Here is a 13282-nt window from a genome sequence, read left to right as displayed (position 1 = left end):
TTAAATCACTCCTAATGCCTACTCCCAGATAATTTATGGAATTAACCACATCCAGTTGCTGACCTGCTATATTGTAGCTAAATGACAAAGGATCTTTCTTTCTATGTATTCGCAGCACATTACACTTGTCTACATTGAGATTCAATTGCCATTCCCTCCACCATGCGTCAATTCGTTGCAGATACTCCTGCATTTCAGTACAATTTTCCGCTGTTACAACCTCTCGATATACTACAGCAGCATCCACAAAAAGCCTCAGTGAACTTCCGATGTTATCCACAAGGTCATTTATGTATTGTGAATAGCAACGGTCCTACGACACTCCCCTGTGGCACACCTGAAATCACACTTACTTTGGAAGACTCCTCTCTATTGAGAATGACACGCTGCGTTCCGTTATCTAGGAACTCTTCAATCCAATCACACAATTGGTCTGATAGTCCATATGCTCTTACTTTGTTCATTAAACAACTGTGGGGAACTGTATCAAATGACTTGCAGAAGTCAAGAAACATGGCACCTACCTGGTAAATGGTGCAAATTATACAGTGAGAGGCACACAGGCAGTGAGAGCATTGGTGGGTGCTACTCAGTACTTGAAGCAAGGGGTGGTTGACCCACCCACCTGAGAAAATGTCACCTGTATCATTGAGTTGTGGCTTCCATTGCTCAGTATGATTTGGACATAGCAGGTTCCTGTGGCACAGCAGGTATTGTTAAGCCACCTCCACAACATAAATATGTCTCCCCTTATTTCCCATCATCATCATGCCTTGCATCCATTGCATCCACCCCAATTTATGCCCAAATGTGCCTGCCCAAACGGCAGAACCTTTCTGCCTTGCTGATACCATGGTAAGGTCCTCAGGCCAGGGCCACACAGCACAGGGCACAACAGGTAAAAAGAGACCACAAAGTTGACAGCAGTGCAGTATCTCAGCCAGACTGCAACAGTTGATTGGAGTTGCTTGGTGAAGTGCCAAAATACAGGACAAAGCATCATCTCTAGGACTTGTAGACACTGTTTCCTTCAGTTGTGATATGAATGTCCAGACCAACAGCTCGACCTCTACGTTAGACACTGGGCAGAACAGCAAGGTGGTCAGGTGCTGAATATCATATCAGTGGCAGTATGCTTCAAATTTCTCTGACACAAACTGGCAATCATTGCCTTGAGACAAGGGTTTGTGGTGCACTGTCAATAGCAAAAATGGCAACTAAGGGCTTAATTATAGCCTGCGTCATTGTGAAGGACAACTTATCAACATAAGGGTAATTACAAATGGCATCTACCACTATGAGCCACACGGAAGGAAAACTGGTTCAAATGGCTCTGAGCAATATGGGACTTAACATCTGTGGTCATCAGTCCCCTAGAACTTAGAACTACTTAAACCTAAGGACATCACACACATCCATGCCCGAGGCAGGATTCGAACCTGCGACCGTAGCAGTCGCGCGGTTCCAGACTGAGCGCCTAGACACGGAAGGAACTGAAGAACACATATGCACCCAGTCCCATGGGTGGTTGGACAAAGGCCATGGAGAAAGCGTTTGTGGTGGGCATCCTGGTTGTGCACGTATGCAGAACAGGCTCACACTACATCCTCAATGGCAGAGTTAACTGCTGGTCAACAGAGGTTTTACAAAGCAAGTGCTTTCATTTGGGATATCCACCAATGAAATGCATTTTGCACATGCAGAATCTGTTGTCACGATGGTGAAATAATAACTCTGGTCTCCCATAGTTAGCAGTAGGACATTGTTGACAATGTTGAGCCTATTGTTAAGTTTGAAATATGTCCTGAGCACTGTGTGTGACCTCAAAGAAAGCAACTCTGGCCAGCACTGCTGGACTGCTGTTAATGACTCTATGCAGGAATGAATCCTCACTTGTAGCTGCCTTAAGTTCCCACACTGTCATCCATAATTTGTTGAACATTCCAGAAGGTTCTGGTCCCAGTGCAAAATAGATTTCTTCCTGTTAGTCAAAGCCAGTTCTGGTACCCACCAATTACAGTGACAAAATGTCCTCATTTGCATGATAGAATGTGTGTTGGAAGTGAATTTCATAAGAATAATTACTCAGAAATGAGGCCAAATGCTCTTCAGGTTGTGCTGTTATGTCTGGGAGCTCAGACTGAGGACCAAACAGGGAGATGAGTGGCTTATGACCTGTAAGGTGATGGAACATAGCGATATGTAAGAACACATGGAACTTTCTAAAGTCATGCATGATTGCAAGTGCCTCCTTCTAAGTCTGGGAATAAAGTATTTGAGGCAAATACAACAGGTTGTTCTGAGCCATCAGGGTTTCTGTGAGAGAGGACAGTGACAGCGCTGTACTGAGACACATCAGCAGCCGGAGTGTAGGACTTACCAGAAGTGAATGTTACCAAACATGGAGCAGAGTGGAGGTGTTGCTTCAATTTCTGGAATGCCACTGACATGCCTCTAACCACTCGATTCTCATTGCTTTCTTATGAAACTGATTCAATGCATGACAAAGGTATTCAGACCATGAAGTGAATTTTTCACAGTAATTTGCCTTCCCTAAAAATTATTGCAACTCCAAGTATTCTTAGGAACTCACAATTTGCTGACTGCTGCAAGATGCTCTGCTGTTGGTATTATACCATCCCTACTTAATACATGCCCTAAGTATTGTACTCTAGGAACAAAAAAATGATAGTTCTCAAGCGGTCAAAGAGGCCCTTTGTCTAGCAGTCACTGAAAAACTGCCTGTAAATTATGCAAATACAGTTCTTTTGTGGAGTCAGTAACTCAAACGTCTTTCAAATAGTTGACATAGCACAAAATGTCTTTGATATGTTGCTCAAGAAAATGCTGGAATATTCCAGGAGCTGACGCTACCTCATACAGCAACCAGTTAAACTAGTACTCCTGAACGGAGTATTTAACATTAAAATCTGCCAAGACTCAGTGCCCAATGACAACTGCAAGTATACATCTCTGAGGTCAATTTTGGAAAAAATATGATTGCCAGCCAACTTAGCCAACCACTTCATGGGGCAGGGTTTGGGATAAATATCTTTTTCACTTTGTGCATGAATCATGTGCCTGAACTTGCTGTAAAGTCTAACATTGCCATTGGGTTTCTGTATCACAAGTATGGGGATGGCCCAATAGCTTGATGAAACTAAAAAACTAAACACCACCCAAACAGGCCACTGTGCTATCCTCGATCAAAGGTGTCACTCAATGCAGATACGGAGGGGCATGTGGTCAGCACACCACTCTCCCAGCCATATGTCAGTTTGCGAGACAACTTGTTGAAACTGGTGACACCAGTCTGAGATTCTGCTATCTATTGAGTTCCACCTTCAGTTTATCTTGCGTAGCAAAGTGCATGGGGTGGGCTCAGCAGGAACCACCAACAGTTTCAGTATGATGTGGGACTCAAAATTGGTGGTCCTACCCAGAATAGTACCAAAAAGTTGAGCAAATGACTCTAGCAATGACTCCTGGCTCCAGAATGCACCACCTGAGTGATCAGATACTGATAAAGCACAAGCTGACATTTCACAGTTATGTATTTGGTCGTGAGTAGTATTTGACCCTACACAATAAGATACTACCTGATGCTAAGAGCACTGTATGGGAGGGAGGGGGGCACCTCACCCAGTCATAAGTACCCAAATTCATGAGACAGACCAAGGCCCCTGTGTCTAATTCAAACTTCATGCAACACACAGCAATCTCCAAGTCTATTACAATACGGTGTGGCTGTACACATGCTCGAGGATTCAATTGCAAATGTGGGGACATTGTACTGTGATGCAGATCATCAATGTTTTCTGCAGATTGCAAACAAATAGGGGTACTGTCTCCTCTTGTGCAGTTAACAGCAATGTGTGGGTGAGTCCTGCACTATGGTGCTCTGCGCCTGCTGTGAACTCATTGGGAGACTCATTCAGTAGAGACCGAAAGTGGTCTGGTATGGCCCCCATCTTCGTAGCAGATCTGCGCAGGTCATTATACCCATTCAGCCACCTCATCAACATGGTTCAAGGATAAATTTAGCCACACAATACTTCTTTAAAGAATTGATCACTGACAGGATGTTGAACCCTAATCCTCTTTCTTCCCCTCTTAGAGAACCCTAGTACTGCCACTTACTACATTGACTCAATGTTAGGTGTATCAGGAGGTATTTTGAAGCCTTTTGGTACTAATAAACATTCATATGGAAAATTTTAGATTTTTGCATGCCCAGTTATGGTAACAATATTAATGGTCAGCAGTGTGCTATAATAATCTCAGTATTAATTATTACTGAGATGGCTAAAGCAGAAAGCAACATAAATTTGTATCATAACAGTATTTAACATCTACTTGGTGTTGTCATCAACAACTCTCAATTTATTCTGAATTTGAATAAAATATATTTTACATTCATTTTAATAATTCCGAAAAAATTTTGTGATAACACCATGTATAGTCTGATTTTTATTATTGTGGCATTTCCTGATCTGCACGTAAATACTCCAATCTGCAAGTAGACACACAAAATTTCAGTGGGAATGAATAATTATTTATAAAGAGGTAGATAGTTGTTTCAGCTGTTTTAAGCAGATGAGAGAGTTTAACAGAAAAGTTTCAATTACAAGTTTGGTGATTGAAATTTTAATTGCTTCATAATGAGTCTTCCCCTTTATCTAGCTCGTGATGTACTTCTTGTATTTTTGTTATGAACCAGGAACACCAACATATTTCTGTGTTTCCTTAAGAAGCTCATACTGTATTTCCTCAGTATTTAGATAATGTCATTACGATAAACTAGTGTGTAAAAATTTACATGCAAGGAAATTTTTTATGGTGGTCATTTACAAATGTTAGGTAACTACAATGTAGCAAGTAGATATAATCAGCCATTTTAGAACTAAGTCTGACTTGTGGTAAGTCAGTCTGGAAGTCATCCCTGCATTACCTTTGTGAAAGATTAACACAATTGTGTACAAATTTGAAAACTGGACTGAAACATGTCCATTAACAGTGTTGGACAATATATCAATAATTTACTAATAGTCTGTACTTCTGCTTTAATGTATCACTTCACATAAAATTGCCATATGTTAATCCGCTATATTTTAAACAAGTTTGTTTCATTTTGGTCTGTAAAATCTCAATTTTCCATCACTTTGGTACAAATTTTCACATCCCTTATTGATGCTTTTCTGAATTTTTTCCCCCTAGATCATGCAGAATGTTCTGTTGGATATTTTGCCTATAACAGATTTTTTGGAATATGATTTCACAGCATATATTAAACCTATTTCTTTTTCATACATCAATGCTTCTTCTGTTGCAAAGCCTGTCCACTGATCCTCTCATTCCAATTTCTAAGTAGACAGGATCAGTTTGTACATTAGCGTTTCTCATCTTTGACATATAACAATACAGGTACTCCTTCCAAGTGGTTACAGATGACATTTTAAAGCTTCAGGTAATAATATCATTTGGTTTATATGTTAATTCAGTTCTCAATGAATTGCATTTTATTTCTGTTTTTAAGCATTATCTTATTGTCTGACAGAATATAATACTTAAAAATTACTTACAAAATCTGTTTCTTCATTTCCAGTACCTAAAGCAGCAATTTATAGGTTCTGATCCCCAACAAGTCTGATCCTTTTTAATTCTAGAAGTAGAAAATCCATGTGATGAAGGTTTAGTTCAACTAATATTTAAGTTCCAGTCTCTTCTCATCTCATAATATTTTAGGTGCATACCAAAGCACTGTTTGGTTCCATTTTCATCATATCACCTCCATCATCTCATCCATTAATGCTACTGAATTTTGTCTAGTGTTGAATTAGTTGTGCTACAGTATTTGCTTCACACAAACCTGATCTTCCACTTACAATTTACTCTCACCTCCTAGCTTCTCTGCAAAGTTGTCTCTTTCTTTCCATGTCAATAGGGTCTCTCTTGGGATGTTCTCAATAAATGTCTTCCTTTTTACCCTAGGAACTTGAACATGTACCTTTCCACTCTACAGGAAGACAGCTATGACAATTTCACTGTCCATAAACCACATACTGGACATCAAGAAAGGTGTTTATATGACACTATTTGATGGGAATGAGTGTGTTGAGTACAGAGCTTGATTATCCAGTTTTTTCTATCAGAGAAAAATATTAACAGTAAACATGAAAAACCATATCAAAATATTTCCTTACCTCATGTCAAATGCAAATGAAACAGCAGCACAAATAACAACAACAGCATCCATAATATTCCAGAATTCTCGGAGATATGACCCCGGATGGAGGATTACTCCAAGATCGAGAATCTGGAAAGAAACAAAAAAAGGTAGTGAGACAGTATGCAAACAACTTTTGCTTAGCAAAAACCCTGTGACACAATAAAATGCAAGAAAATATTTCTTTCTATATAGAAAGTATAACATGTTGGTGTTTATGAATTATAAAATAATAATTCGTTCATATGGGAGCAGGAAACCATTCTTTCCCTAGTATACAGAGAAAAACCATTTATGCCTAAGACACTTAAAATAAAAATTTAAAATTGTGCCACATGATAAGGCCTGATACTGTCATAAGTAGTATACTGATGCTGTCATAAGTGGTTGACAAATGTTTGGATACATCCTAAGGAACCTTTTCCATTTGTTTGATGACTTTACTTGCACACACACACACACACACACACACACACACTACTATGTACTTTCAAAGACATGGCTCTGTTCATCAGATTAATCCAGAAATGAGTTGTTCCCTTTATCTTTAAGAACCATCTATAGAAATATTGGAGAAGTAGATAGATGGAAAGCACATCCACATGTCCAGGAAATATCACAAGGACATTTAAGCCATAACAAACAGTAAAAGAAGAAAAGAAGATTAGGGTTTAACGTCACATCAGTGATGAGGTCATTAGAGATGGGTGTAAAAGCACAGAATGGGGAAGATTTATGAAGGAAATTCACTACATCCTTTTCAAAAGAACCATCTCAGCATTTGCCTTAAGCATTTAGGGAACCTAAACATACGATGCCAGGAACAAAAATGATCTGCACAAGGACTTAAAAGCACTTACTTTAGTTCAAAAAGGGGTCTACTACTCAGGAACACTCATCTTCAATAATTTGCCAGCAAACATACAAAATTTAGTTACAAATAAATATCAGTTTAAAAGGAGCCTGAAAGACTTACTAGTGGCCAACTCCTTCTACTCCATTGATGAATTCTTTAATAGAAACAAATGATGTATTGTATATACTCATACTATTAGTATTGTTGTTTCAGCTTAAAAAAATGATGTATTGTATATACTCATACTATTAGTATTGTTATTTCACATTAAAAAAAAAAATTGACAAGGTCCACATCCACGAGCATCTCCTCAGCATGGATTATGGAATGAAAAACTAATCTAATCTAATCTAAGGAAGGGCAGACAGGGATTTTAATGTGAGTTTTGTGTTTTACCAAAGCAGCATGAAGCTCAGTCAAGTAATAGAACCACTACTGGCCATTTTAAAACATATGTAAAATGTAATGGAAGTAAAGGGTTATTACAAATGATTGAAGCGATTTCACAGCTCTACAATAACTTTATTATTTGAGATATTTTCACAATGCTTTGCACACACATACAAAAACTCAAAAAGTTTTTTTAGGCATTCACAAATGTTCGATATGTGCCCCTTTAGTGATTTGGCAGACATCAAGCCGATAATCAAGTTCCTCCCACACTCAGCGCAGCATGTCCCCATCAATGAGTTCGAAAGCATCGTTGATGCGAGCTCGCAGTTCTGGCACGTTTCTTGGTAGAGGAGCTTTAAACACTGAGTCTTTCACATAACCCCACAGAAAGAAATCGCATGGGGTTAAGTCGGGAGAGCGTGGAGGTCATGACATGAATTGCTGATCATGATCTCCACCACGACCGATCCATCGGTTTTCCAATCTCCTGTTTAAGAAATGCGGAATATCATGATGGAAGTGCGGTGAAGCACCATCCTGTTGAAAGATGAAGTCGGCGCTGTCGGTCTCCAGTTGTGGCATGAGCCAATTTTCCAGCATGTCCAGATACACGTGTTCAACCGTTTCTTCGGTCACTGCAGGCCGACCCGTTGATTTCCCCTTACAGAGGCATCCAGAAGCTTTAAACTGCATGTACAATCGCCGAATGGAGTTAGCAGTTGGTGGATCTTTGTTGAACTTCATCCTGAAGTGTCGTTGCACTGTTATGACTGACTGATGTGAGTGCATTTCAAGCACGACATACGCTTTCTCGGCTCCTGTCGTCATTTTGTCTCACTGCGCTCTCGAGCGCTCTGGCGGCAGAAACCTGAAGTGCGGCTTGAGCCGAACAAAACTTTATGAGTTTTTCTACATATCTGTAGTGTGTCATGACCATACGTCAATGAATGGAGCTACAGTGAATTTATGAAATCGCTTCAATCATTTGTAATAGCCCTGTAGTTATATTACATAAACAAATGATATTTAAAGGAAATGTAACCTTTCAAATTCGTGGTAGTACAGTATCCTCTTTTTCAAAACTACTATCAATATGCACTGATCCTCCTCTCAAATATTTGTGTAATACAAGTTAGTTAAACTTGAATAAATCCAAAAATACTAATTTTGGGATCAGTGCTCTTATTTTCTTATATGCCTGTCACTTAAAACAATGGAACTCACTTAATTCACCTGATAATTTTCGAAAGTGTCAAGACACTTTTCTTGGTGTTAACCTATACCATGCTGATTGGCAGTTTCTCAAATCTAAAGTTGTTAATTATGTCAACAGAGAACAGTACTTCCATTCTGTATTAATATCCCTCAGATATAAAACACTTAACTCACTACAGTCTTAGAGCTTGTTCATACACTGATTCACTACATCTGTTTAATGACAGCTCCACCAATCCCTTAATCCCTTGCAAATACTCTTCCACCTAACCATTTTAAAGTTTGTACCTCTTATAATGTAATACTATTCTTGTTAGTTATATATCACCTGTTTTTTCTAGCAGGGCTATGATTTCCTTAAGGTGTACAAAGAAATAAGAAGCAACTATCTGTTATTGTCCACATCAAAAGTAGTGGGCACATATGACCCTAATTGTTTTTGTGCCCTAAAAAAAAAATAATAATAATAAATAAAAAACACAAAGAGTTGCTGGTTCTTACACTGGCAACCTTTGGGACTGTGTACCAAGCTTAGCCAGGTGACACAACATAGGTGCCCTGTGCAGAGATTTTGATAAAGAGGATATGTTACTTATTGAAGGAGCAGGAAACAGCCAGGCAAGCAGTTTAGAACACAGTATTAAAGATGATCTAGAGGAAATAGGAGCACCAACAGCACACAATCATGTAAGGTTCATGGAGATTTTTCAGTATCATGATTAGCCATGGATTAACACAGCTGTCAGCCATGTAAATAAAGAGCTCTGTGGACTGCTTTTGACTGAAACAGTGTCTCATATCTGTGTTGTGCCCACTGCTGCAATTGGTAGATGGGTATACGCAAATAATGGTCTGCACCTGAATAGGAGGGGGAAGCACAGATTAGCTGAGCATCTTGCAGAAAGTGAAATGGGGAGCTACAAGCACACAAGAAAAAATCCCTGTGATTACTGAAGTCAGAGAGGCACAATTTTTAAGTCAGAGTCTGTTATAGATAGTCTTGACAGAAACTGAAACAGAACCGAACCATAATATATGTAACAGTTTACAGAAAACTAAAATTAACTTGTTTCATCAGAACATTAAGGGGTTGAAAAACATGATAGATGAGCTTCTTGTATGTGCTGAAAATGCGGAAAATTCTGAAGTGACAGATTTTCTGTGTGTGTCTCTGACTACGAAAGTGCAGAGTCAGAGAAGTTAAATATCAGGTTTCATAGACTACCATCATTTTTGTGTAGAATTAACAAGGAAAAAGTTGCAACATACGTAAATGTGGGACTCAAAATCAGGAGTATTGAAACAAACAGATTTTATGTAGCTCAGAACCTAGAAGCATTTGCCTATGAGTTGTTAATGCAATATACTTTTCTGGTAATTGTATCAGTCTACAGATCCCCTCTAGGAAACTTTCGGCTATTTATTAGATATCTATATACATTACTGGACTACCTGGCAGGCAGTTGGTCTCTAGTGGAGATTTCAGTGTACATTTCTTACAAGATTAGGACAGGAAAAATGAATTGCAATAATTATTTGGGTGTTTTTTTCTAATTTCAGTAGTTAATATTCCAACTCATATTCAACAGTATAGCAGGAACCTAACTGATAACATTTTTGTAGACAGTGCTCAGGCTGAAACAATTAATGTGTACCCAATTGTTAATGGACTATGTGATCATGATGCAAAATTAATTTAAATAAATAGTATAGCACCTTGCAGCCATGAGGCAGGTTCATATAAAGCCATGAGGCTTATTAATTAGGACAAGATACAATGTTTTAACAGTAAGTTAAAAATGTGAGGTAAAGAATAAGGCATGTATAAAAAGAGATTCTAATGTCAAATTCAATTTAATCCACAGTAAGTTTGTGTCAGTATTTGAAAGTTGCTTTCCTAAAAAGTTATCCAGAAAATCTATTTTAAAAAAAAACAGTAAGCCATGGATACCTAAGAGAATTAAAATCTCATGTAAGAGGAAGATGGAAATTTATATTAAGGTCAAAATAAGTCAAAAGCCAACATTAGCTGCATACAACAAAAGTACTGTAATATTTTAATGAAAGCAATTAATAATGCAGATAATAAGATTAAAGTCATACGGGATATTGTCAAATGGGAGACAGGACAGCTAGTCAGTGTACAAGATACCATAATAAACTAAGTGACAATGTTGTGACCGATAATTCACAAGTTTTAAATACTTTCAGCAATCACTTTCTTAAGGCAGTAGCAAATTCCCTTAGTTCTTCAATTGAAGAACCAAGGGAACACATTAAACATGTCATTCCACAAAACTTTAAGTGACTAGAAAAAGCACCAACATCCTTCAGTTAAATTAATACAGCTATACAAATTTTAAAAATTAAAAATTCATTTGGTGTTGATGAAATTTCAGACATAATTCTGAAAAATTGTTCGAAATTTTTTTACCGAAACATTAACTTTATTTACTTAGCTGTAATTTTTGCTAGAAATGACTATTTTCAGAAATTGTGTTTGTATCTAGTGGTGTAGTATGAAGATGTAGTCTCTTTAGCAGCACACTCCAGATCACTGATATTCCCATCTTTGGCTTTAAAAAATTTCTTTCATTTGGCAAAGCAGTGTCATTAATAGCACTCTACTTTCAGCTGTTTTTATATGGGCTATTAAAAAAATTGTATTCCTGCTGTAGGTTAACATTAAACACTCACTTCCTTTTACCCACTGATAGATGATGAGACAAAAAAGAATAGGGATAAAATGATCAAAAATTTGTAGATGAGTTACTACACACACGGAAATTACAAACACACCGCTCGTGTTGTGCTGTAAAATGAGTAAGTGAAAAGTTGTGTCACACCTGTTAGCCACACCTCCCCACTGATGTCAGTCATTGTTCCAAGCTCAGTTGAGAGACATACAGCTATAAATTTCACCAGTCATAAAAATTCTCAAACACCAGACATTTATGCAACCTTGGACAGCACTAAAACAACAGGACTGTCCGAGGTAATCTGGGATGTATAGTAAGCCTATGTAAAGCATTACTGGCACAGGGAACTTTTCCAGATAGATTAAAATATGAAAGGTGACAAGAAAGGCTTAAATAATTATCATATTATTTCCTTCAAAACACCTTTTTCCAAAATATTCAAAAAAGTAATGTACTCAAGAGTAGTCTCAAATTTAAGTAGAAACAATTATTTAACGTATCACAGTTTGGATTCCAGAAGGGTTGCTCGACTCAGAATGCTGTATACATTCACTCACCAAATATTAAAAGTCTAAAATAACAAAATGTTGTCAACTCGTAGTTTTTGTGATCTTTCCAAAGTGTTTGATTGTGATGATGATGACTGGTTTGCGGGCACTCAACTACGTGGTCATCAGTGCCCATACAAAGTCCCAATTGTTACACAGTCCAATTTGTTTTACACTGTCTAATCTAGTCACTGTCATCAATGATGATAATGATGATGGTGAAATGGTGAGGACAATACAAACACCATTAAATAGGGTTGTTGCTGTTGTTGTCTTCAGTCCTGAGACTGGTTTGATGCAGCTCTCCATGCTACTCTATCCTGTGCAAGCTTCTTCATCTCCCAGTACCTACGGCAGCCTACATCCTTCTGAATCTGCTTAGTGTATTCATCTCTTGGTCTCCCTCTACGATTTTTACCCTCCACGCTGCCTTCCAATACTAAATTGGTGATCCCTTTATGCCTCAGAATATGCCCTACCAACCGATCTCTTCTTCTAGTCAAGTTGTGCCACAAATTTCTCTTCTCCCCAATTCTATTCAGCACCTCCTCATTAGTTATGTGATATACCCATCTAATCTTCAGCATCACCACATTTCGAAAGCTTCTATTCTATTCTTGTCTAAACTATTTATCGTCCACGTTTCACTTCCATACATGGCTACACTCCATACAAATACTTTCAGAAATGACTTCCTGACATTTAAATCTATACTCAATGTTAACAAATTTTTCTTCTTCAGAAATGCTTTCCTTCCCATTGCCAGTCTACATTTTATATCCTCTCTACTTCAACCATTGTCAGTTATTTTGCTCCCCAAACAGCAAAACTCCTTTACTACTTTAAGTGTCTTATTTCCTAATCTAATTCCCTCAGCATCATCCGACTTAATTCGACTACATTCCATTATCCTCGTTTTGCTTTTGTTGATGTTCATCTTGTACCCTCCTTTCAAGACACTGTCCATTCCGTTCAGCTGCTCTTCCAAGTCCTTTGCTGTCTCTGACAGAATTACAATGTCATCAGCGAACCTCAAAGTTTTTATTTCTTCTCCATGGATTTTAATACCTACTCCGAACTTTTCTTTTGTTTCCTTTATTGCTTGCTCAATATACAGATTGAATAACATCATGGATAGGCTACAACCCTGTCTCACTCCCTTCCCAACCACTGCTTCCCTTTCATACCCCTCAACTCTTATAACTGCCATCTGGTTTCTGTACAAATTGTAAATAGCCTTTTGCTCCCTGTATTTTACCCCTGCCACCTTCAGAATTTGAAAGAGAGTATTCCAATCAACATTGTCAAAAGCTTTCTCTAAGTCTACAAAAGCTAGAAATGTAGG

At 38.1% G+C, this 13282-nt stretch overlaps 1 protein-coding gene across 1 annotated transcript in view; it reads right to left on the bottom strand.

Annotated features, from left to right (window-relative positions):
- Window positions 1–13282, bottom strand: part of LOC124722536 (voltage-dependent calcium channel type A subunit alpha-1) — a 393558-nt gene that overhangs the window by 63870 nt on the left and 316406 nt on the right. The window contains exon 20 of the mRNA XM_047247682.1: window positions 6204–6316. Coding sequence (XP_047103638.1) covers window positions 6204–6316 — 113 coding nt within the window. The remainder of the gene's footprint in view (window positions 1–6203; window positions 6317–13282) is intronic.

Source organism: Schistocerca piceifrons, chromosome X, assembly GCF_021461385.2.
Source record: "Schistocerca piceifrons isolate TAMUIC-IGC-003096 chromosome X, iqSchPice1.1, whole genome shotgun sequence".
In the NCBI taxonomy this organism is placed as follows: Eukaryota; Metazoa; Arthropoda; class Insecta; order Orthoptera; family Acrididae; genus Schistocerca; species Schistocerca piceifrons.
Note: the sequence above shows the minus strand (reverse complement) of the source record. Positions and strands in the feature narration are given on the sequence as shown.